Here is a 27,345-nt window from a genome sequence, read left to right as displayed (position 1 = left end):
CTACCACACCTTGAAGTCACAGAGATCAATCTACCTCTGCCCTTTGAAGTCTCAGAGGTCAATCTACCTCTGCCTCCCAAGTGTTGGGATTAAAGGTGTGTACCACCACACCCACCTACTCTCTTTCTTTCTTTTTAACTTTAAGAACTTTAACTTTTAGCCTGCATATATTTTTAACACACTGTAAAACATTTAGAGGTTTTCTTTATCTTTGAATCTCTCTTTACTGTATATCTCTTTTTCTGACCACATGAGTCTTTAAGGAGAGGATTAAGGCGGTGGCTTTGATGGCTAGATCCAGCCCATTCCTTAGCTTTCCAGCCTCTATGGTGGAGGTACCAGTTGTACCCATTTTTATTGCCACAACTCTATGGCATTTCAAGGTCCCTGACAGCAAACAAGCTGCATCATTCTGCTCACAGACCACACTCAAGTGCTTCGGGCTGCCTGCCTGAAAGAGTCAGAGTTTGCCCTGGCAGGTCGACCCAGAAAGTCGGCATTTTAAAACGATTGAGCTTTTTTCCTGCTACGCCTGAAAACCAAAAAGCATGCATTCAGCTTTTCATCAACACCATTTAAGTGTTTCGTGGCAGGATCTCTTAAAAGAGATGCAGGATTTTGCAGCTAACGCTGAGTCAGGAAGCCTCTCTTAGATGACAGTGCTTGCAAGGCAAGCAGAGCAGACACGAGAAATTGCTGCCACCAAGAAAACATGCTTTACTCTATTCTTTCCCAAACTTTCTCAGGCTTTCTGTGGATTCAGTTATCTACATGGGCACCATCTGTAACATGAGGGGCTGGCTTGTTGGTGTATCTGTCCCGCCCGGCACCCCACAGTCAGCATACCTCAAAGAAAATCACACACAGGACTCCATAAGATTATAAACTGATTGGCCCATTAGCTCAGGCTTCTTGTTAACTCCTATAGCTTATATTAACCCATTATTCTCATCTATGTTAGTCACATGGCTCAGTACCTTTTCTCGCTGGGCAGCTCACATGTTGCTTCTTTGGTGATTTAGGCTGGACTGCAGAGGGAGCTTCCTGCTCACAGAATACTCCTGTTCTCATTGTATCACATCTACTTCCTGTCTGGTTTTCCCACCTATACTTCCTGCCTGGCCAATCAGCATTTATTTAATATATGATTGACAGATTACAGACAATTCTCTCACACCATATCAATTTTTACATGACTTTGAACACCACTGTGATATGAAAAGGCTTTACCACACTGAGTACACTCTTAGGGTTTCTGTCCAGTATGTGTTCTGTTATGACTTTGAAGACTACTGTGACATGTAAAAGATTTACCACACTGATTACATTCACAGGGTTTCTCTCTCTCCAGTATGTGTTCTTTTATGCCTTTAAAGACTACTGTGAGATGTAAGGGTTTACCACATTGATTACATTCATAGGGTTTCTCTCCAGTATGTGTTCTTTTATGTATTAGTAGTCGACTCTGACATGCAATGGCTTTATTATGTTGAATATATTCACAAGCTCTGTCTTCCATAAGAATTCTTTCAAGCCTTTCAAAATGACTGTAGTATGGAAAGGCTTTAAAATGTTAACTATATTCAGAAGGTGACGTGGCACATGTAAAAGCTTTACCACATTTATTATACTTTTACATCTTTATATCTGTATAAATTAATTTTACCATTTGTCTAATAGTATTATGTATAGAATGTTCTGCTTGCCTCTATACCTCAATGCCAGATGAGGGTATCAGATCTCATTAGCAATGGTTGTGGGCCACCATGTGATTGCTGTGAGTTGAACTCAGGACATCAGTCCTCTTAACCGCTGAGACATGGTCTAATTTTGAAAAAAAATCAGACCGTAAGGTTTTATCATGTCATTTAAATTCATGTTTTCTCCTTTATTAAAGGTTGCTATGCATCTTTGTAGATGCCTTTGATGGGAGGAGCATTAATTACATGGTTCACTTTTAGAACATCTTATTTCTCTATGAGATTTTTCACAAATATAAAGAGAACTGGCGAAACCCAGAGAATTAACAAACTTATATAAAATGGTGTGAGTCATACTACATTTGCAAAGTGACTCATGACAAACAAGTGTCTAAAAATACTAAGTACTCATAAGACTTTTCTGCAATGTTAATTTGTTGATGTATTCCCAATGAACAAGGAAAATCAATTATTTATGAATTTTAGTTACAATAGACATGTATAGTCAGAGACTACTACATATCTTCTAATTGTTCTGAGAGAGATAATGTAACTTCGTTCCATATCCCTAGGCTCATATGGTTATTATCCAGACTGACCTATGATATCTCTATTAAAGAAAGAACAGCAAAGAAAAGGTTTCCACATTGAATTTACACAGTCTGACTCTCTGTTCCTCTTAGACATGTGGTGTAGTTATTATGGTTTCTCCACCAAAACTGTCTTTAGACTCCATTTACCCATCTCAATAAACTTAGCCAAGTCATCCCCAGTATATGAGTTACACTAGCTTTCTGTGGACTACTTGCTTAGTAGAAGGTTTTGGACATATGCTTATCACCTGTTCAAAGTGTACACCTGCTGTGATACGAGTGGTATGAAACTGAATAGATTGGCAGTTCTACAGCACAGCTCACACTCAGCTGTGTCAAATGGTAATATCTGCTAAGGCACTCTATCCTTGTTTTCTTTCTTGATGCTTTGCAAACCAAACTTTCCTACTTGACATTGAGGTGTATGGCTTCTTGAGAATTTAATAATCATCAATACACTTTAATCTGTGCTTATTAACATTGCTGCATTCCTTTTAAAATTCCAGGTCACATTAAACTTTTCTCAGACACATACTTAAATAATCTTGCTTATTCAAGTTACCTTCCATGTCCTCTAGAACTTTGAGAATGCTCTTCAATATTTTGATCTTCCCAAGCATATCCTAAAAATAATATCAGAAAATATGTGATATGTGATTGGAAATTGTGCAAAATTTAAGTTATTATCGTCAATGAACCTTAGCACCACGAATTATTTATTCACCACACTCTTCCTCCTTATCAGTTCACATTACAGAAGAACCTCAAAAATCAGGAAACACTTGTTTTCTTATTCTAAAACGTGAGTAAATTTCACCATCTTTCCAATAGCAGTGAGGTTCCTGCAGGTCTCCAGCATCACATCATTATACAGATTCTTCTGGGGAGGGTCCAGCAAAGTCCACTCTTTCGGGGCGAAGTTCACATGCACATCATCATAGGTTACTGTATTCTAATATATCACATACATGTGGAAAACGAAAGTTGTGATACCTACAATATTGTAAATGCATACAGTATGATCTTCTAATTCTGGTGCTTCTTTCATTTGTTTCATGACAGGGACTTTATTATGCCATCATCACATCACTACAGAATGAAACAGAATAGAACGTTTACCTCTGTCATTTCTTCAACCTTTAAGTATGATTCATCTTGCAAAGAAATGCAGTCCTCAGTAAACATCAGAGAAATTGTATGACTTATTACTAAAAACAAAATATAATAGGCTATAATAGGTATTGACTCATGCCCTTAGAACCAGCACTTAGAAGGAAGAGGCATCTATTTATGTGTCTTTTAGGGGTCCTCATTGTTGTCTAGGTTCTCTGCGGTTGTGATTTGTGGGCTGGTTTTCTTTGTTTTATGTTTAGAAGCCACTTATGAGTGAGTACATGTGATAATTGTCCTTCTGGGTCTGGGGTACCTCATTCAAATTGATGTTTTCTAGCTCCATCCATTTGCCTGCAAAATTGAAGATGATGTTATTTTTTTCTGCTGTGTAGTACTCCATTGCATAAATGTACCACATTTTCCTTATCCATTTTTTTTTAGAAATGTATTAGATATAACCGATGTTACCGTACAAATAGCTACTTAGGCATATTTGTCTTGTCTTAGCCGCTCTAGTTTCTCTCGGATTCCCACGAAAGTTTTCTCCCATCACTCATTTTAAAAACAGAGAGCCAAGGATCTGAGTCCACTTTTCAAGGATCTTCATCACATTCATAGGGAGCAGTTATTCAGTAGATATTTCACATTTCCATTTAAATGATACAGATGGCTTTATAGGTGCTGTCGCGGGCCCACCTGGTGGCAGGGACTCGGTGTGCCCATGTACCCTTCACTGGCCCTACTGCTCTTTCCCATTCCTCCACCCCACCCCCATGTCCTGAGTAAACCTGATTTATCACAGAAAATTGACATTCTTACATTCAAAGACAGAAAATTTTTAATTCTCACATTTTGATGAAAATTATTGTGGAATTGCCCCAACTGTTTGTTATGTAGCTTTTAATAAAGTCAATGTGGCTAAGTCTAGATTTTCTTTTCACAGACTAGAACAGAAACCATCAGTGAAAGTTCCAGGCCTGGAATGTGTATGTGTGTTGGGGGGGGGTGTCAAGGGGCAAAAGGCAAAGGACTCTTGAGCTCGGAAATGCTGCCGATGGTTATGAGATGGTAGAGGAATCACCTTGGAGAGAACCAGAACAAACCTCTGACTTCAGTTTTGTTAGCGTCAATTTCCTTATCTGTCATGGACTATGTGATAGGCACCACAGTGACCTTTCACCCACTTTCACCTCCGTTTCCTCTGCTGTACCCTCGCTGACCCGAAGCATTACCTGAGGCTTCCACCCAGACACATCTTACACCCCAAGGGTCCTGACGGTTTCCTGAGTCTACCTTTGGACACAGTAAGGACACACTGCAGCAATGGCCAGGGCCAACAGGCTAGGAGGCTCGAAGCCCAGCTCCCCTCCATACCACACTGACACCTGTGGGGTCAGGGGTCAATAACAGATGGGAGGAGAGGGAGGCCTTAACCAGAGCCAGGAGTGCCACGCTCCAGCTCTGATGAAATCTAGGACCCATACAAACAAATCCACAGTTCTAGTTTCTTCGGGTCTTCTATGATTTCTTTCCTTTCCATTTTTATTCATTCAGCAAACATTAAGCTCTTACGGGGCATATAAAAATACTCAGTAATGTTAGCTGAAGGGAAAATACTCAGAAATCCCGAAGTTCCTGCAGCATTTAAAAAATGTTTCAGTCTGCATGAGCCATTGCTGGTCCCACTTCTCACATTGCAAGTTGGTAAGACACTCACATGATTAAACAATTAAGCACCGTGAGACCCTGTGATAAAAACAGACGCTTGCTCCACTAAGCTGTTAGCTTCCAAGCCTCTGAACACCTAGTGGGTCTTCAGTTTCAACTGAGGATACACTATAGTGATGAGGCCAGCCACAGAGGACACAAGACTCCCCAGTCCCATGACACCGAGATTGATTTGTAGATCCCCAGCTGATTCAGAGGGATGAGGATGTCACACAAGTTCTTCACTGTCTAGGAGCAAGGGAGGATGCTGCTTCAGAGACTGGGATAAGAGTAGGGGAAAAGACTGGAGCCAGTCCGTGTCTTCAGTGACCACGCTGTACCCAGGAAGGTCCCCAGATGAATTCTCTCTCTTGGCCCTGTCCCGGACCACTTGTTCCATCTGCAGCAAGATCTCGTACAGATCGCGGGCCAGGCTCAGCAGGAGGAAGTAGTAGTGGCGGTTCGCCCTCATTTGCCATTTCTCTCTGTTGACGCCAGAGGTCAGACCCACACGCTTAACCCTCAGGACAGTGTCACAGATGTAATAAACCATGCGGTTCAGGTTGACTAGCGTAAGGCATAAGTGGGGCACTAGGTCCGTGACTTGGATGCTCTGCTCTGTTGCCTGGATGGCGTGAACCACGTTGCCTAGTCTGAACCATTTAAGGCCAGTGCTCACACTGGACTCCAGACTCTTGAGCTTCATTACCACCGCCTCTTTGCCAGCTCTAGACTCTAACAAATATCTAAGCAACATGCATGTGTGTTGAGTGGCTCTGAAAAGTCGGTCCCGGCCCTGGCTCTGGTTGGTGAAGCGGATGAAGGCGTCCATGCCTCCCACCCACGGCCACGCGTTGCACCAGGCTCACTCGTGGTTCCTCTGGGGCGTCTCGGGTCCCAGAGGAAAGTCGGGGTCAGGGCAGCACACCGGGTCTCTCCACCCACACAGGGGCGAACACACCTTCTGAAGCGTGGCTTTTTAGGTTTCCCTTCCTTATCCATTCTTAAGTTGAGGGTCATTCTTTCCAAGATCTGGCTATGACAAACAATGCTGCTATGAGCATGGTTGAGCACATATTCTTGTGGCATGATTGATAAGTAATATCACTTTGGGGTATATATGAAAAAAATGTTTTTTTCTTTGTATCTAAAAGCCAAATATGAGTAAGTACATATGATATTTTATAATAATATTCTTAGTGACTGGGAAAGACTGAAAAATAGAAACAATAGAGTATAGAGCAGTAATAGAGTTAAAATGAAATTTAAATAACTATACCACAATTGACTTGTTAAAAAGACAAAAATAATTGTAAGAGCACATAGCTAAACGTAATTTGAAAAAGATAGGGAAATTTTCTTGTTGAGAGATGGCCATAACTTTGTCTGTATGACTGTATGACTTTGTCCCATGTAAAATTTTAGCTGCTGAGTTCCTCTAGTGACAGCCAATGGCCTGTGTCTCAAACCTCTCAGCAGACTTAACTGTGTCACTCAGGATCGCACACATCTGCATTGGAGAGACTGCTACTTGGAACTGAATACTCAGTGGTTAAAGCTGCTATCCCACAATTGTAAGTCCACCAATAATATCTGTCATTATTTACATGGAAGGAATTAATACATGCTGGGAAATTACACACAGTCACTTGTCATGCCCCATCAGGTCCTTCTCTATGATCTAGAGCTCTGCAGCTTGGTACCTAAAAGATTAGTCTGTGATCTAGCTGTTTCCTAGCTTGTTTTCCAGTGCCATGTACACAGGACACTGTCCCTTCTCTTCTGGTCTGAAGGGAGAGTCATGCTCCTCATGCAAATTCTTTCTGTTTTTGTTGTTACTGTTGTTCCTGCAGTAGACAGTCCACTATGTGACTTCAACTGGTAATTTTCAAATTTCATGGTGCTGCAGTGGTGTAATCCTAAAATTTAGGATGGTTAGGATGGTTAGCAAGGGCAATGCCCTGTGGGTCTACAGACAGGATTCAAATCCATCTTAATGAACACTGTAGACCTTGACACAAAACTCCTTTTCAAATCAGTTGAATTATTCAGTTGAAATCAGTTGAAGTGGTTCAATCATTAATATTTTTTATGGCACATTGGAACTTAATGCTGATTGTGATCATATAATGGCCTCTTGAGCAGTGTACTGGAATCCTGTGTTTTGGTATGGAGAAGGGATGGTTTGGGCCCACTGAATCAGATTTTTTTTCTTTTTTTATGCAAATGTGGATTAATGGCCGATTAATGCTGTTGAACAATCATTTACATATTATCTTTTTAAAAAGTTATTTGATTATTTTTCTAAAAATACCAATCCAAGTTTCTACTCCCTTCTCTTCTCCCATTCCCTCCATAAAGATTTCCACCCCACCCCATTCTACTCCTCAGAGAGGGTAAGGCATATTGCCTTGTGGAGGGTCTAATGCTCTTCCTACAATATATATATGCTAAGCAAAGTATACATCTCAAGAAAAGAGGATCCCAAAAATCCAGTAAATGATGTAGGGATAATTTCTGGTGCCACTGCCAGTGGCCCCTCAGTGTACCCTCATCATGCAACTGTCAACAACATTCAAGGAGACTAGTTTAGTCTTCTGTTTGTTCTTTCCCATTTCAGCTGGAATTAGTGCACTCCCATTAGCTCAGGTAAGCTGTTTTAGAGGGTAAACCATTATGATCTTGACCTCTTTGCTCATATTCTCAATCCTTCTACTCTTCAACTGGACACTAAGGGCTCAGTCCAGTGCTCTGATGTGGGTCTCTGACTCTACCTCTCTCAGTTGCTGGATGAAAGCTCTATGGTGAGATTTACATTTTGCCTTAATAATCTCTATCAGGCATAGTTTTCATACTAGTTATCTTTCTGGTATTAGAGGTCGTACTCCTTTAGCTAAATTTTACTTTATATGACCTAATGTCTTTTTAATGTTTGGTAAATCCTTCTATATAATCAATTCTATTACTAACAATTCTAATCTTCTTTATCAGTTTAGCAGTGGAAAGCCACTCTACACAGGAGGTATCATTTAAAAGCTCCGCCAAATAAAATAGAGATAGATCATAAACCTAAATGTTCAATTTTACTAGAGCAGAAATTCTGGAAGATTCTAGAGAGACCAGGCTTCTCTAACATTGGAAAATATTTATTCCATAGTTACAATACAAGCAAAACAGGCACCAACATTTCACAGCAAAGTCAACAAAAAGGGATTTTCTAAACACGATCCCACTCCAGGTGCTCTTCGTAGATGCAGACAACAGAGTTAAATTATTCCAAGACTGCTATTCTAGTTCAGGGAATTACAAGGATCACACAGTAACCATGGGAACCAAGAAGAAACATGCAATACTCAGAAAGTGCCCACTAGCTCACTCTAAAACAAGGGAGGACCCAGCACAAGTGCTCCTGTATTTCAGCCAGCTGCTCCACCCAGTCTGGAGACAGTGGCACATTACTCACCATGGCCAGCCACTTTTCCATCTACGAGGACAGCTGCCCATATCTCATCATGGCCTGGCTGCAGAGCTCAGCCATGCTCTCTGCACATGGAGCCCACAGTGCAGCAGAATGTGGGCCAACTTCTGAATTGTACAAGAGAGCATAGGAGCCTGGAAACTGGAAGTACCCTCCCATCTGAATGGCAGGAAGGGCAAAGACTCTGATTGGCTATTGTTGCTTGAGTGACAAACATAGTGAGCAATAGGAACAATTCACAATGGTTGTCAGGTGGAGTACCTTTGTAAACACAACCTTATCACAGAGTTGCTGGAGATTTGTGCCAAATTCTCAACAAGTCTCTTATTAATGCAAACCAGTGCCTTCTGTATTAAAGAGAATTATAAAAATTCAGAAGGTAGCTAATCAAGCAATGCTGCACTTAACAAACACATCATAACTAGTGATTATAATAAAAACAAGTCTACAGTGGCATTCTCCGTAAAGTGTTGGGTTTTCAGGACCTGAAGCAAACCCATCACAAAGGCCATGGTTGCAAGACATTACAAGCTCTTCCAAACATATTCCTGGTTTCAAAGGAGATCTATTTCTCTGTCTATATATCAGGGTTTCAGTGAAACACCACATTGCCTAGGTAGGTGAATGTATTTTGAGAGGCCTAGGGACTCAATTATCATCTAGAAATAATTCAATTTTCATTTGACATTTAGGTGTAAAATCCATTTGGAGATAATTGTGGAGGCTGTGTATGGTGTCTCTCGAACTGGGTAGAACTCCCATGCTAATCTGTACTGTATAAGAGCAGAACTGCTGATATAAAGGAGTTACTAATCCTTAGAAGATATTAAATGAATCAAGGTAGGATTCACCTGAGGGAGGGCTGCCTCTAAAACATCCCAAAGGCTGGTAGTATGCCAAGCAGGCCTCAATAAGATTAGGATGCTTGGGTGTAAATTATTCATATTTTGTACATACTGTCAATGGTCACTTTTCCATGGTAAAAACAGCAAATGGGATGCATATCGACTGAGAGGATAGAGAGACCCTCTGAGTAAAGATCTTTCTATAGAAAGCTGGAGAATCATAGTTTTAAAAGGGATTTCTTAGATGTGTTGTACTGGATGCTGTACACATCAATTTAATGATTTTTTGGTAATCATTTGCTGGGTCTTAGTATGCCTACATACTCCAATAGAAATCCAAAAGTATAGTTAGAACAGCAATGCTCTGTATTGTATGTGTTTGCTCTAAGGTTTAGTTGAGCACAATGTGATTAGGAAATATTAATTTATTGCATTATGTCATACACAGTTTCTATTGAGCATTCTGGTACTTAACTGTTGTTAACCTTTATCTTAAGACCAGCAAGTGTACATTCATATTATTGGAATGTTATGAATGTGTAAGTCAGAAGATTAAGGTACCTTAAGGATAATATTTAAAGATCATATATTCTATTAAGATTCACAAGTTCAAATAACAAGTATTTCCAGGACAGGCTTTTGCCTGAAGATTAAGGTACCTTAAGGATGATATTTACAGATCATATATTCTATTAAGATTCACAAGTTCAAATAGCAAGTATTTCCAGGACAGGCTTTTGCAAGCCAAATGAAAATTTATTGTGTTACCTCTGGATTTTGAAATATTAAACAGTAGTTAATGGTAACAAAATGGTTAAAACAGATATTTTGGGTATTTCATAATCATTCTTGGAGGGTATTCTATTATGCTGAGTGTGACTAACACAAAAAATATTTATCTCTTTTTCCTTGAAGTTCAATGAGTTTCAAGTGGCTGGGGATGAAAGCCATTAGTAACTTGCCTTATTCAAGGAGGTCATAGAGACCACACTCAATTTGAAACATTTTTCATTTTACAGCAAGGAAAGTCAATGTGGAAAAAAATTTTGGAAAGGTGTCAAATGAACCCACTGTACATAAAGGAGTACCTTTGATTCATTTTAGCGTTGATGGACAACTATGAAAAGATGGGATAGAAGAGTCTGAGTTTTTCCTTTAACCCAAGAGGCCCATGTGGACTAGCTGCTCAATTTGTCTTGAGAACATAGAAAGAAAAATTAATTTTGGCCATCTGCATGATCTTCAGCACACAGGAGGAATGCTTAAACAAAGACTGAATGAATGAATTGGTCACAACCCAAGGGATTACACTCCACAAACATTAGACATGAATCTACATGAGGTATTTAGGCAACCAACCACAGCAATATTTTCCTCTTCAAACAAAGACATTACACAGATGTGAGACTTCACACTTTGCCTCAATAATCATTAACTCACAGTTAAATGTAAACAGGCCCACGATTATTTCAACCTCCAAAATGAAATGGTGGCTAATAATCCCGTCTCTTTCTATCCAGAATCCTCATGGAAAGGGCATCAACTGACTTTTCACTGATAAAAGTGCTAAGAAAGGGTATGGAAGCTGATTTTGGGTTCCTCACTCTGGATTTCAAGTACAGATGTCAAAGGAAAACATGTAGTAGAATGGGGCAATTGTGAGCCCATCTAGAATATCTTATGAATTTTGGACAATTTAGTCCTTTGAGACACCAGCAAAAGCATTCCTTTTTTGTACTTCTCTGAGCTTTTGGACTTTATGAGATGCCATCAGGGATGGCATGCCAATACATCAAGCAGATTCTTCAAATTCTGCTGGAAGGGGTCATATATATCAACCCAATCTCACAAAAGTACTTAGGGATAACTTCTTCAGAGGCAGGCGGGGTAGGAAATAGAGGTAGAAATTTAACAGGCAGTTTGGGGTAAAAAGACAGCAACAAAATAAATAGATGTTTCTTGACTAAAATCCAGCAGTGTTACAGGGAGTCTATGCAGTTTTTCCCTTGCAAGATGTTTGGGTAGAGTTTCCATTCCAAGCCTCCTGCAGTGGAAGTTGCTTCAGTCCAGACTCCACCTCTTGAAATGCCTGCCAAACAGTGACTCTTCTTCAGAGATGCTCAAGACCACTCCCACAGGATATTTAAACTGCTTCCCAGAGAACAAACAAGATGTTTGAAGGGCTTAGTTCCCCAATGCTCTCTCAGGGCCTGGGGGCCACCCAAGAATGTTGGTATTCATGAACCTGGGCTTTTTATTTATTTTGCTTTGTTTTGGTCTGATTCAGATTATTGTGTTTGAGAGGTTTATTGGACTCCAAAACCTTCTATCTCGAGGTTCCACCAAGGGGGCTGTTTTTCCACTGACCCAGGGCTACATGTTGAGAAGCCAGGCTATGATTGGCTTCATCTGGTTAAGTTCTGAGTTCCAAGTCATTGCCTTAGAGGATCAGGGCCTCATAGGATTCTGGCCATCTATTAAAGATGCAGCCATATCAGGCACCCGACCTGACTGGGTCAAGGACCTGCCTTTTTCTGGGGGTACAATGACTTGCTATGCACCTATAGGCTTTCTTCATCAGGAGACATGCTTTTTAAGCAACTTCTGACACCCATCTGCATTTTTTTTGTTTTTTTGTTTTTTCTCAAAAGTCTATCACAGTGGAAGTATTAAGGTTTGGGATCACCATAGACTTGCAAGACAAAACACAATTCAAGGCATGATCCCCAAAACCCTTGGGTGACCTTTTACAAAAAATTTCTTTAAATTGGGACTATCTAACCCTTTATATTTTTCCAACATGTAAACAAGCCCCTCATATGCCCATGGATTCTGGATGCTATGCTCCTGCTCTTCTTTCCCCTCCACAACTCCCCTCCCTGCTTCTTTAACAGTTTGCTGTTTGTCTCATGCTGGGATTTCCCTACAATGGATCTGTCCCCCTGTCCTTCTACTACACAGGCGTTCTGTCCTAATGTTTCTGTTCTCCCTTATAGTATCTGCTAACCTGGTCCTCAGTGGGACCTCCTGTGTTCAGGCCTGGCTTCTGCAGCCTACATCAGAATTTTAAGTTGGTCAGATGACATGTTTCCTAAAAAATGTCTTGTTCCTTTGTCTGTTAATAAATGTGTGTTGTTTTACACAGTATCTTTGGCTTATGTCTGTGTGTGTATGTGTGCTTGTTTTAAAATATGTAAATTTTTTAACTACAGATTACAACAGCTCTGGGAATATATAAACATGTGGATATGTGGACATAAGAGTGCCCACATATGCTAGACCTACCGAGGAGATATTCCACCTCCAATATTCTTTGGCGTACTAAAATATTTCTTCAAATCTACTTGTCTATACTATCATTGGAAAGAGGTAACTGATTGTGTAGACTATATGTCTAAATCCAATTTACATGTGTAATTTGGATATACCTGACAGATATACCCTGATCCAGTGCCTTTACAGACTTGAGAGTATGGCATTTAAGAACAGGGCTTCTTATGGCAGAGAGACGTGCTGGCTCCTGCAGCATCCTACCACTTCTCCAAGAAGAAGCATGATTGCAGAAGACTGTCTGCCTGGAGGCTTGCCTTTGGATAAGGCAAAGTCACATATATAGCAAAAAGCTGTGTTCTACCTCATCAATTTACAGGACACTACACTGGGTGAATTATCATCTCATCCTACCAAGACAGGAAGACTAAACCCTCACCACACAGGAAAATTTTCAGGGCTCCTGGTGTGAACAGCTAAAGGTAAGTATTACTTTTAAGACTGGTGTTCACCAAATACCATGGACAAATTTGGGATTGCTTGTGTAGCTAAAACATGGCATGTCATTGCTGCTCATGTATCCCTCTTAGGTCGGTCTAATGTCATTTGATGACTTAAGATACTCGTAGCATATTCCTTCATTTGTCAAGTTTCCTCCTAAAAATGCAGACAGGTGTGCCTCTTTCACAGGCTTCATAGTCCATGATTAACAGGTTTTAGATATTTTCAGACATATAGAGTTTCCAAATCACTTTGTCTTTTAAATTGTTCATTGCTTTTAACCTAAAGTCATAGGTTTTTTAATTTTTTGGCTTTGACACCAAGATGTAAATCTGTTCCAGTTGTCTTAGATACCAGTAGATTCCTGGGAAAAAGTTCTGCTCCTTTATCAAAAATTATGTCTGGTGAAAACTTACAGAATCCAGAGCTTATTTTTATCCCAGCATTTTCCAGCATATTTTACACATTACTCCCGCTGTCTGGGTCAAGATCATCTTACAGAACGTTTTCCAGATAACACCAACACTTCACCACTGATACCACCTCTCCAGACTCAAATGGACATCTATGTAACAATGAAAATATAGCTTTAAAGAGATAAAATGCATTCATGTCTGAGTTATTCAAAGTGCCTCTCCATTATGACCTGGGCAGTTCTCTTTTTGACAGTTAATAACCCTTTCTATAACTAGCCTCTTTCATGGTGCCAATAATAACAATCTATTTTTTCCCTAGCAACCTGCCTTCTCATCTCTTGCAAGGAACAGATGCCTGAGTCCTCCAGGATGGCAGTTACCTGGATGCCTCTCCAGGAACACCTACTACAGAGCATGAGCCCACCCAGCTTTCTCATCACCCATGTCACCCAACACTTCCAGGAAGTAGCCAGACTTGAGCCAGTGCCCCTACAACCAAAATGTCTGGGATGTTTGGTTGGAAGTGTCATCTCAACCTTGGGCATCCATATACCCAAAGAGTTGAAAGGTTGAGATAAGGCTTCACGTCAGCCTTTGGTGTCCTTATATCCAAAGAGTCTGAAATATTTTGGTGGGAATCCCATACCACGCCAAATTCCATGGTAGTTGCCTCATTCCAAACACTACTTCAGAGTGCCTTTTCCTCAGAGATGCTGAAGACCACACCCAAAGGATATTTAAACTGCCTCCCAGAGAACAGGTAACCACCCGTTCTTCTTCCCCCATCTCCATCTCTTCTCTGAGGGCCTGGAGGGTCACTCAAGAGCACGAGCAGCCATTAATCCTGGACATTTTCTAACTTCGTTTGATTTGGTCTGATGCAGATTATACCTCAGAGATGTTTATAAACTTCTCATCACAGCCCAAAGATGCCAAAACTGTTTTCGGAGCAGGCAGAACAGAGATAACAAAGAATCACAGAGACACAGGATAGTAACAGGTAGGCAACTCTGAATACTGAATTCTGAGTTGTTATTTTGTGTTTGCGTTCACTTACTTTCCCATACACTTCCTTACCCAAATACAAATGGGGCAAGAAGGCAAGACTGCTGTAACAAGACTCTTATATTGATCAGAACAGTTATTTGCCCCAATACTTGAGAAACCAAGTCATTATTTCTTGACAATAGCATTCTATTGTTTAGAGAGTAAACCACACTTGCCCACATATCCCAAAATTACCACTCCCTTGGTCAAATCTCCTCTGTCAAAGAAGCAGCAGAAATATGCTGGAATTGTAAGAATGTTGGTTAATGCGTAGTGAATCTACCTTTATGGTATATCTTCATGCCCAAAACCACAAGTAACAACACCCTATTTCAGTGTGTGTGGTGACAGTTGCCAACAACTTTGAATAAGCTCAAACTCTCTGATCTTCTGACAAGGTGGAATTGGCTCATATTTTTGAGCTTCCTTAACATAGGAGGATAAGACTCCTGAGGAAAGAGGACCCTTTTTACACGTCAGATCTAACAATTGTTGGTACCATATTTCCTGAAGTTCTGGAGCTTCTGGAAATACAACTCACACTGGCCAACTGGCTTGCAATTGGTATCTACACAGGCAAATCTATATGTGTAAATTAATTTTAATTATTTTTTTAAAAAACCCATACTGATAGGAAGCAGTTGTCATAAGATGGAATCACATATGGATTTTTATTTTCATCATTTGCATACATGGTTTCCTACAGGACAATAAAATGCATCAGATCTCCAGAACATGGAAACACAGGCAGTTTTGAGCCATCAGATGTGGGTTCAATCAAACAATCATGACTACCCAAGAACACTACTATTGAGTCCCAAAATATGGCATGACAATTCAGAGAATAAAGATCCCCATTATTCTTCTGTCTCCTATCACTTGTGGGTGATGAATACTCCACTGGATGACTTTGAAAGGACTCATTGACTCATTCTCTGTCTGTGAATGGAGCCTACGTATGTCTTCTTATTATCATTTTAACACAGTATTCTTAATGTGAATAATGACAACAAAAGTGTTTGTTGATACCTAAGAGTGTTTAGTAAGATTATTACTAAATAATCTTATTTATTTAATTAATTATGGAATGGAGAATATTCCATAATTTGAGATATGCTTTCTCTTTTCAGACGATTTTAGAGACAGGCCATTACTCCTTAGCCAAGACTAATCTAAACCTCACTATATGTAATAAGCAGGTCTCACATTCAGGGAGATTGTCCTCCCAGTGTCTAACAAGTCCAGGGATTGCAGGCATGTGCAAAAGCAGCTATGACTCTTTATTCATTTATTGTCTACAAATCAGAGAATATGGGGTAAAATAATATGTAAAATATAAAAATCAGTGTTTTTATTAATGGTGATTATTTCTGAAATTCTATAAAAATTTGAATTGGCAACTCATTTCATATATTTTCAAAAACTGGGCTATTTGTTTTGTTCATCTCATCCATTTAAATGTGTGAAGTGTGTCTGTGCACACATCTGTGCCATTGTGAGTCTATGGCAGTGAGAGGATAACATAGAGGTTTCCATGATCTACTTTCTCCACGTGAGTTCTAGAGATGAATCCAAGGGAGTTGTTTGAATGCACTTGACCATATTGGTGTTTATTTGGTTTTCAAGGTTATTGATGTATGTTGTGAGGTGTGATTGTGCAGATACTGTAGACCAACTGCAGATATAATAAAAAAATTGCTGGAGAAATATAGGTCGCCAAGTGATATACCTTGGGTCATCTGGCTTACCAAATATATAACAAATTATACCTCTTGAGACAAATCTGTGGTATCCTTCTGTGTACTGAGAAAGTGTTATGAAGAAGTATTCAGTCTGTAGAATAACACAAACAAAATAAAAAGATAACAATATATCTCTTTCATTTACAAATGGAAATTCAAAGACTTATGGTATGAGGAAACTTGGCAGGTGCCACTGAGGACAAGGGACAATGGAAACAACCAGAATATGCCATGCAGAGAGAGTTTGGAAGTATAAAGTGTTATTTAGGAAGAAAAAAATTGGGAGGGTAGGACAGAGGAAGGAAGAGAAACATGGACAGTGTGAGAGACAGAGAGGAGAGAAGGTGACAGAGAGTTAGGAGAGAAGAGAAAGAGTGGAGAGAGAGAGGCCCAGATTTGCCTCTTCAGAAGAAATGCAGGCAGAGAGAAAGGTTTCCAAGGTAAGTTTCCCCAGTGAGAAGAAAGACACTGGGAATGGTGGAGCTTGTCTCTTAAAGGGACAGGGTACTGAAGAAGAATGTTGATTTCTCAAAAAATTAGGAAACAACCTACTTCAAGATCTAGCAATACCATTTTGGGGTATATCCCCAAGGGATACTACAAGCATGTGTGCTTAACTATGCTGCTAGCAGCATTATTTTTCATAGCCAGAACCTAGAGAAAAACTAAATGCCTGTCAGCTGAAGAATGGAGAAGGAAAATGAGTGCATTTACACAGGTGAGTACTATTCAGTGGACAAAACAATATCTTGAAATTTGTGGGTAAATGGATGAATCTAGAAAATATCATGTTGAGTGAGGTACCCTAGGCCCAGAAAGACAAATATAATATGTACTCACTCATAAGTGGCTTTTAGACATAGAGAAAAGTTAAACCAGCCTGCAATTTACAATGCAAGAGAATATAGACAACAAAAAGGGCCCGAAGAGATACATACATGGATCTAATATACTTGGAAAGTAGAAAATAACAAGATCACAGACTGGCAAGATGGCTCAGAGGTTAAGAGCACTGACTGTTCTTCAAAGGTCCTGACTTCAATTCCCAGCAACCACAGGATGGCTCACATGATAGCCCATCTGTAATGAGATCTGATGCCCTCTTCTGGCCTGCAGGTGTACATGCAGTCAAAAGACTGTACACATAATAAATAATAAAGAAAACATTTAAAAAAAAGAAAAAGATCTCCCGATAAATTGTGAACATGCCAATCATGGGAGAGGGTAGAAAATGAGGGGAGAGAAAGGGAGAAGAGTAGAGAAAAATATATACATCAATGAAAACAATTAAAACCATGAAATGACAAATGGAAAAGTAATGGGGATATGAATTTGAAAATGGAACACTAAATAGGGTAGGCAAATCTATAACACATCAAGCAATGTTGTGAGATATAGAGTTGATTGCTGAGTATCTTACTTTCTGATATATAAACCAAAGAATATCTGGCTTTCAATATGGACATGATATATTTACTGTTTCTTTATTTACTTATTTACTTACTGTATTTAGTTATTAGATTCTCTAATATTAAATATTCTAACATTAATTACATTAAAGCATGTTATATCACATGTAGAGAAAAGGCCAAAGTACACATCCATAAATGCTTACAGCTGGATTAGATAATTCATATAATTGAAGAGCATTTGGAAATCTAAAAGTGTTACATCATTTTTTTTTTAAAAAAAATTATAGGGCTTTCCCTCATATGAGTTTGCAGGTACAAACAAAATAAAGAACATAAAAATGCTTAGACAGATTGCTGATTTTGATAGAATATTTTTCAGATACAACAGAAATGTGTACCTTAGCAATGAATGATGGCTGAAGATGTTGCCAAATATTTTATAGTTAGATTTCCTTTGATATTGGTTTGCACGTCCTCAAAGAGTACTGTAATAAGACCAGGGTTTAACTGGCTGATTGTGCACTAAAAGTTTATTCTTATAGAAAAACAACCATGAAATTGAAAAAATTACTTCATTGACAAGAATTATCGAAGTTCTACAGTGTATTTTGTCCTGATTTCAAAGACTTCTGATACACACAAATGTTTAACCACATTGATCATATTCATATATTTTCCTCAAGTATGTATTCTTTTATGATTCTGAAGATTATTGCAACTTAAAAAGGCATCATTACAGTGACTGCATTCACAGGGTTTCTCTCCAGTATGTGTTCTGTTATAACTTTGAAGATTCCTGTGATATGTAAAAGCTTTACCACACTGATTACATTCATAGGGTTTCTCTCCAGTATGTGTTCTTTTATGTCCTTGAAGATAACTGGGATGTGTAAAAACTTTACCACACTGATTGCATTCATAGGGTTTCTCTCCAGTATGCGTTCTTTTATGTCTTTGAAGATGACTGGGACGTGTAAAAGCTTTACCACACTGATTACATCCATAGGGTTTCTCTCCAGTATGTGTACTTTTATGTATTTGTAGTCGAGTCTCACAGGCAATGGCTTCATCATGTTGAATACGTTTACACCCTTTTTCTTCTATAAAACTTCTTTCATATCTTTCAAAGTGACTGTTATGGATAGAGTTTAACACTTTAACTATATTCAGAAGGTGTCTTGGCACATGTAATAGCATTAAAATATTCATTATACTTTAAATCCTTATATCTGCATGAATTAGTTTACCATTTAGTCTATTTTATTATGTACAGAATGTTCCTCTTGCCTGTACACCTCCATCTCTTTGGAGGGCATCAGATCTCAATAGCAATGGTTGTGGGCAACCATGTGTTTGCTGTGAGTTGAACTCAGGACATCAGTGCTCTTAGCTTCTAAGACATGGTCTAATTTTGAAGAGAAATCAGAACTTTAGGTTTTATCATGTCATTTCAACTCACGTTTTCCCTTTAGTAAAGGTTGCTGTGCATCTTTGAAGACGCCTTTCATGGTAAGAGCTTTTATTACATGGTTTACTTTTGTAACATCTTATTTCTGTATGAGATTTTTCACAAATGTAAAGAGAACTGGCAATATCAGAGAATTAACGAACTCATATTCAAGAGTGTGAGTCATACTACATTTGCAAATTGACTCAAGACAAACAGAACTGTCTACAAATACCTAGTACTCATAAGACTTCTGCAATGTTAGATTGTTGATGTATTCCCAATGAAACTGGAAAATTAATTACTTATGAACTTAAATCACAGTTAAAAAAGTCTAGTCAGAGACAACTACATATCTTCTAATTGTTCTGAGAGAGATAGTGTAACTCCTTTCCATATCCCTCTGCTCATATGGTTCCTTCCAGACTGACATACAATATTCCTATTAAAGGAAAAACAACAAATCAAAGGTTTGCACATTGAATTTACACAGTTTTATCTCTGTTCCTCTTAGACATGTGGTATAGGGATTATGGTTTCTCCATAAAAACTGTCTCTTGACTGCATCTGCCCATCTCAAAAAACTTAGCTGAGTCATCACCAGTATATGAGTCACATTAGCTTTCCTATGGACTGCTTGTTTAGTAGAAGATTTGGGACCTATGCTTATCACCTGTTCAAACTGAACAACTACTGTAATATGAGTGGTATGAAACTAAACAGATTGGCAGTTCTACAGCATAGCTCACACTCAGTTGTGATTCAGATGCTGATAACTTTCCTTGTCTTCTTTCTTACTACCTTGCAAACACTACTTTCGTAACTTACATTGAGGTGTATGGCTTTTTGAGAATTTAATAATCATCAATCCAGTTTAGGCTGTGCTTATTTACATAACAGCATTTCTTTTAAAAATCCAGGGAACATTTAGCTTTTCTCAGACACACACTTAAATATTCTTGCTTATTCAATTTACCTTCCATGTTCTCTAGAACTTTGAGAATGCTCTTCAATATGTTGATCTTCCCAAGTGTATCTGAAAAATAATATCAGAAAATATGTGATATGTGATGGGGAAATTGTGCAAAATTTAAGTTATCATCTTCAATGAACCTTAGCACCATGAATGATTTATTCACCATACTCTTTCTCTTTCTCAATTCACATTACATAAGACCCTCAATAACCAGAAAACCCTTGTCCCCTTATTTTAAAATGTGCATAAATTTCACCATCTTACCAATAGCAGTGAAGTTCCTGAATATCTCCAGCATCACATCCTTGTAGAGATTCTTCTGAGAAGGGTCCAGCAAAGCCCACTCTTCCTTAGTGAAGTTCACATGCACATCATCATAGGTCACTGTATTCTAAAATATCCCATACATGTGGAAAACAAAAGGTGTGATACCTACAACATTGTAAATGCATACAGTATGATCTTCTAATTCTGGTGCTTCTTGAATATTTTTCATGACAGGGACTTTATTATGCCATCAGCACATCACTACAGAATGAAACTGAATAGAAAGTTCACCTCTGTCATTTCTTCAACCTTTAAATGTGATTCATCTTGCAAAAGAGGTGCAGTCCCCAGTAAACATCAGTGAAATTGTTTGACGTATATCTAAAAACAAAATATAATAGGCTATAATAGGTATTCACTCATGCCTTTAATACCAGCACTTAGAAGGCAAAAGCAAGCCTATCTTTCTTTCTTTGTGTTAGATTGATATTTTGAAGGGAGAAAGGTCTAAATATGTATTTTTGTCAAACACAGATGTCTATTACATAACTGAAGTGAAATCACACACTAAGAATCCATGACCTGTAATGTTGCATCTTTTTGTATACTTTACCAATAGAACCTCAAAAATTCACCCAAATTCTGAGTCTACATTGTAATGGCCCATGCCATGCTTGGAACAGAGTTGCAGCAGATTCAGAATGAAGTTGTTTCCTTGGACAAAGAATCTCTTTCTCTATTCCTGCCATATACTGAAGGAATTGAGGATGCCTTCCTAGGCATCTTATTCTGAGGTTGAGCCTTCTCTTCAATGAAGCTAAACACCTAGAAATGTCCTTTCTCTGTTTCATCATACAACTGCCTTCTGTAACAACCAAGTGCTGATTGTCTCTACAAAACAGAAGTGTAAGTCTGCTATAGTTATAGGTTGTATAATAAACGGATGTGTTTTCTGATGGGCATAGGTGAAGCCTTGTATAGAATTTTTGAGCCTCTAGGTTTATGACCTATATTGTAAGAATCACTACTCTAAAATGATATGAATGTATAAATATATAAATTTGTTCTTAATAAAAATAAGATAAAATTCTTTTGTGTGTGTTTTATTTTTTTTAATAAAGCTATATATTTTTTTCTGCACTCCCCTTCTCAAACTCCCATGGTCCCCAAGCTACCAACTTTTTCAGCAGATTGATCTTTTCTTTTCTAATTGTCATGTAGATAAGATCCATGTGTGTCTCTCTTAGGCTCCTTGTTGTTGTCTACGTTTTCTGGGATTGTGGGTCGTTTTTCTAATTGATTGTTATTGAGCTCTACATTTTTCTCTGCCCCTCTCCCTGCCTTTTTCCTCCCCTTCAACAGTCTCCCAAGTTTCCCATGATCCCAATTTATTCAGGAGATCTCTTCTTTTTCTAGTACCCATGTAGATTACATCTATGTACATGTCTCTTTGGGTCCTCATTGTTGTCTAGGTTCTCTGAGGTAGTGATTTGTGGTCTGGTTTTCTTTATTTTATGTTTAAAAACCACTTATGAGTGAGTACATGTCATAATTGTTCTTCTGGATCTGGACTACCTCACTCATAATGATGTTTTCTAGCTCCATCCATTTTTCTGCCAAATTAAGATGTCATTTTTTTCTGCTGTGTAGTACTCCATTGTTTAAATGTACCACATTTTTTAAAATCTATTCTTCAGCTGAGGGACATTGTTTCCAGGTTCTGTCTGTAACAATCAAACAATGTTGCTATAACATAGTTGAGCGCATGTCTTTGTGGCACGATTGAGCAGTAATACCACTTTTAGTTATATATTCAACAATGTTTTCTAATTGTATCTAAAAGCCAATTATGAGTGAGTACATGTGATATTTTATAATAAAATTATTAGTGAAAGGAAAAGGTTATAAAATAGAAACAATACAGTTTAGAGCAGTAATAGAGTTAAAATGAAATTTAAATAATTATGCCACAATTGACTTGTTAAAAAGATAAAAAGTATTGTAAGAGCACTTAGCTAAACTCAATTTGAAAAAGAGGAGGAACTTTCCTTATTGAGCAAAGCCCAGAACATTGTCTGTATAACTACATGACTTTGTCCCATGTAAAATTTTAGCTGCTGAGTTCCTGAAAGCTGACAAAGAGTGACAGCCAATGGCCTGTGTCTCAATCCTCTCAGCAGACTTAACTGTGTCAGCCAGGATAGCACACATCAGCATAGGAGAGTCTGCTACTTGAAATCTAATACTCAGTGGTTAAAGGTACTATCCCAATATTGTAAGCCAACCAATAAAACCTGTCATTATTCACATGGAAGGAATTAATACATGCTGGGAAATTACACAGACAGTCCCTAGCCATAGCCCATCATGTCCTTCTCTTGATCTAGAGCTCTGTGATCTAGGTATTGTGTAGTCTGTTTTTCATTGTTATGTACACAGGACACTGCCCTTCCTCTTCTGGTCTGAAGGGAGAGTCAGGCTCCACATACAAATCCTCTTTTTTTTGGTCCTGCAATGGACAGTCCATGATGTGACCTCAACTGGTAATTTTAGAACTCTGTGGTGTGTCAATGGTGTAATCCCAAAATTTGGGATGGTTAGTCAGGGGGATAGCAAAGACAATGCCCTGTGGGTCTACAGACAGGGTTCAAATCTATCTTAGTGAACACTGAAGACCTTAACACAAAACTACTTCTCAAACAGGTTTAACACGAAGTGGTTCAAGAATTAATATATTTTATGGCACATTGACACTTAATGTTGATTGTGACCATATAATGGCCGCTTGAGCAGCGTACTGGAAGCCTGATCTTTTGTATGGAGAAGGGATGGCTTTGGTCCACATAGGCAAATTTTTTTTCTTATTTTTTCATGGGAATGTGCATTAATGGCTGATTAATGCTGGTGAACAATCACTTACATTTTATCCTTTTTAAATTTATTAGAATTTTTTTAAAAAAACTAATCCAAGTTCCTACTCCCTCCACTCCTCCCATTCCCTCCATGCATCCTTCCACTCAACCCTCATCTAATCCTCAGAGGGTAGGGCATATTGCCTAGTGGAAAGTTCCAAGGCCTTTCCTATTGAATATTGGCTGTGCAAGGTATACATCCCAAGACAATAAGAACCCCAAAATCCAACACATGAAGTAGGGATAAGTCCTGGTGCCACTGCCAGGAGCTCCTCTGTCTGTCTTAACAACTGTCAACCACATTCAGAGGGACTAGTTTCATCCTATGTTTCTTCGTTCCCTGTTGCTTTGGAGTTGGTGAGCTCCCATCAGCTCATGCAAGATATTTCAGTGAGTGAACCCATCGTTCTAATTCTCATTCCTCTCAAATTCAATTAGACTTTGGGTGCTAAGTCCACAGCTTTGATGTGGGTCTCTGCCTCTCCCTCCATTGGTTGCTAGATGAAAGCTCTATAGGTGATATTTACGTTTTATCTTAATAATCTCTAACAGGCATGGTTTTCCTACTACTTATCTTAGTGTATTTGGGAGGCAGTACTCCCTTAGCTAAATTCTACTTTATGTGACTTGATGCCACTTTAAGATTTGTTAGATCCTTACACATGATCAATTCTATCAGCCACCGTTCTAATCTTCTGTATTGGTTAACACAGGGAAGCTGCTCTACATCGGGGGTATCATTTACAAACTCCAAACAATCAACTCCTGATGGATCATAAACTTAAATGTTCAATTTTACTAGTGCAGAAATTCTGGAAGAGACTAGAAAGACCAGGCTTCTCTTCCTTTGGTAAATCTTCGTTCTATAGCACAACACAAGCACTACAGGCACCAACATTGCACAGTAAAGTCAACAAGAAGGGCCTTTCTAAACACGATTCCACTCCCAGTGCTCCATGCAGATGCAGATAGCAGAGCTAAATAATTCCAAGCCTGCTCTCCTAGCCTAGGGAAACACAAGGATCTCACAGAAACCATGGAGATTCAAGCAGAAATATTCAAGCTCAGCAACTTCCCATTAGCTCTCACCCAAACAAGGGAGGACCCATCACATGGGTTCCTGTATTTAAGCCAGCTGCTCCAACCAGTCTGGAGACAGTGGCACATCTCTCACCATGGCCTGCCGCTTTTCCTTATCCGAGGACCGTTGCCCATATCTCACCATGGCCTGGGTGCAGACCTCAGCCATGTGCTCTGCACATGGAGCCCACAGTGCAGCAGAATATGGCCCAACTTCTGAATTGCATAAGAGCATACACAAACCTGGAAACCGGAAGAGCCCTCCCATCTGAGTGGCAGGTCGGCCGAAGGCTCTGATTGGCTATTGTTGCTTGAGTGACATACATACTGAGCATAAGGAACAGGGCACAGTGGTTCTCAGGTGGAGCTTCCTTTCTAATCACACCCCTAGCTCAGAGTTCCTGGAAGATTTGAGATGATGTCCTCAAGTCTCTTGTTAATGTAAACCAGTAGTTTCTGTTCTAAAAGGAAGTATTCAAAATCAGAAGGAGGATTTTCAAGCAATGCTTCACTAAACAAACACATGGTGATTCGAGATTATAATGAAATTAAGTCTGCAGTGGCATTCCCAGTAAAATGTTGCATTTTCAGGACCTGAAGCAAACCTTTCTTTTCTAAAGGCCATGGTTGCAAGACATTACTAGCGCTTTCAAGCATATTCTTGATTTCAAAGGAGATCTATTTTCCCTCGATATAGCATGGTCTCAGAGAAACACCACGAGGCCTAAGCAGATTACAGTTTTTGGTGAAGCCTAGTTGCTCAAGTGTCATCTAGAAATAATTCAATTTTCATTTGATATTTAGGTATAAAATTAATTTGGAGATATTTGTTGAGGCTGTGAGCTGCGCCTCACAATCTGGGTAGAACTCCCATGCTGATCTGTAATGTATAAGAACAGAACTGCTGGTATATAGGATTTAATAACTCTTAGAAAATATTAAATGACACAGGATAGGATTAACCTGAGGGAGGGATGCCTCTAAAACATCCCAAAGGCTAATAGTATGACAAACAGGCCTGAATAAAATTAAGATGCTTAAATGTAAAGGTTTATTTACATTTTGTGTACACTGTTAATGGTCACTTTCCCATGGTAAAATCAGCAAATGGGATGCATATTGATGGAGAGGATAGAGAGACCCTCTGTGTACAGATCTTTCTATAGTAAGCTGGAGCATCATAGCTTTAAAAGCGATTTCTTAGATGTGTTGTATTCGATGCTGTACACAACAATTTAATGATGTTTTGTTAAAACTTTGCTGTGTCTTAGAATGCCTACATACTCCCTTAGAAATCCAAAAGGATAGTTAGAGCAGCAATGCTGTGTATTCTACTGTTTGCTCTAAGGTTTAGTTGACCTCATTGTTTCAAGAAAGTATTTATTGTATTATTTTATATATAGTTTCTATTTAGCTTTCTTGTGCTTATCTGTTGCTCAGCATTATCTTAAGGCCAATAAATGATCTATTTCTATGACTGGACAGTTATGAATGTTTAAGTAAATGGCTCAAGGTACATAAAGGATGATATATAGAGACAATATATTCTATTCAGGTTCACAAATTCATATATCAAGTATTTTGAGACTGTATTGCATGCTAAATGAAAATTTATGGCGTTACATCTGGTTTCTGAAGTATTAAACAGTAGTTACTGGTTCCAAGATGGTGTAAAACTGATATTTTGGACATTTCATAATCATTCTTGGAGGGTATTCTATTGTGCTTAGAGTGACTAACACAGAAATACCTATCTATTTTTCCTTGAAGTTCAATGATGATCAAGTGGCTGGGGATAAAGGCCATTAGTCACTTGTCTTATTCAAGGAGGTTATAGAGTCCCCACTCAATGAACTTGAAACATGTTCCATTTTACAGCAAGGAGGAGCAATGTGGAAAAGATTTTCTGAAGGCGTCAAATGACCACTCTGTACTTAAAGCAGCGACTTGTACTCATCCTCTCATTGATGGACAACTACTGAAAGAGGGGCTGGAAGAGTCTGAGTTTCTCCTCTAACCCATGTGGCCCCTGTGGACTAACGGCTCAATTTTTCCTGAGAGTACAGAAAGAAAAATTAATTTTGGCCATTTGCATGATCTTCAGCACTCAGGAGGAATGATGAAATAAAGACTGAACAAGTGAACTGGTTACAGCTCAAGGGATTGCACTCCACAAATATTTAACATGAATCTACATGACATATTATTTAGGCAACCAACCACAGTAGTATTTTCTTCTCCATCCAAAGACCTTACCTAGCTGTGAGACTTCACACTTTGCCTCAATAACCATTCACTCAGAGTAAAGGTAGGCAGGCTCATAAGTATTTCCACCTCCATCTAAAGCTTCATGGGAAGGTTTTGCTGCTGACTTTTCACTGATTAAGATGCTATGAAAGGGTATGGAAGCCGATTTTGGGTTCCTCACTCTGGATTTCAAGCACAGATGTCAACGGAAAACATGTCATAGATCAGGGCTACAGTGAGACCATCTAGCATATCTTATGAATTTTGGACAGTTTAGTCCTTTGAAAACAGCAGCAAAGCTATTACTTTTTTGTACTTCTGAGATTTTAGACTTTACGAGACGTCATCAGGGTTAGTATGCCAAGACTGCAAGCACATTCTCCAAATTCTGCTGGAAGAAGCCATATATATCAACCAAATCCAACAATAGCAGTTTGGGCTAACCTCTTCAGAGGCAGGTGGGGTAGTAAGTGGGGGTAGAAAATTATCAGGCAGTTTAGGATAAAAGGACAGCAACAAAATAAATAGATATATATTTCTTTTTTTGCCGTTAAATAATTTAAACATTCCCCCTCTTCCCATTCCCCTTTCG

At 38.8% G+C, this 27,345-nt stretch overlaps 1 protein-coding gene and 2 pseudogenes across 1 annotated transcript; all 3 read right to left on the bottom strand.

Annotated features, from left to right (window-relative positions):
• Positions 1-1,171: 1,171 nt before the first annotated feature.
• The window catches only part of LOC148119134 (uncharacterized), a 79,256-nt pseudogene continuing 53,082 nt past the window's right edge, over positions 1,172-27,345 (bottom strand).
• On the bottom strand, positions 5,211-5,948 carry LOC148119138 (peroxisomal membrane protein 11A pseudogene; annotated as a pseudogene).
• LOC148119137 (zinc finger protein 431-like) lies at positions 20,244-24,675 on the bottom strand. The gene is made up of 3 exons (XM_087897870.1): positions 24,601-24,675; positions 20,512-20,638; positions 20,244-20,308 (listed from the first exon to the last, which is right to left on the bottom strand). The coding sequence occupies exons 1-3, from the start codon at positions 24,673-24,675 to the stop codon at positions 20,244-20,246; spliced, it is 267 nt and encodes an 88-aa protein (XP_087753996.1).

The sequence above is a fragment of the Myodes glareolus genome, chromosome 18 (genome assembly GCF_982192425.1).
Source record: "Myodes glareolus chromosome 18, mMyoGla1.1, whole genome shotgun sequence".
Classification (NCBI taxonomy): Eukaryota; Metazoa; Chordata; class Mammalia; order Rodentia; family Cricetidae; genus Myodes; species Myodes glareolus.
The sequence above is the reverse complement of the archived record's forward strand: the minus strand, read 5'-3'. Positions and strand labels throughout refer to the sequence as shown.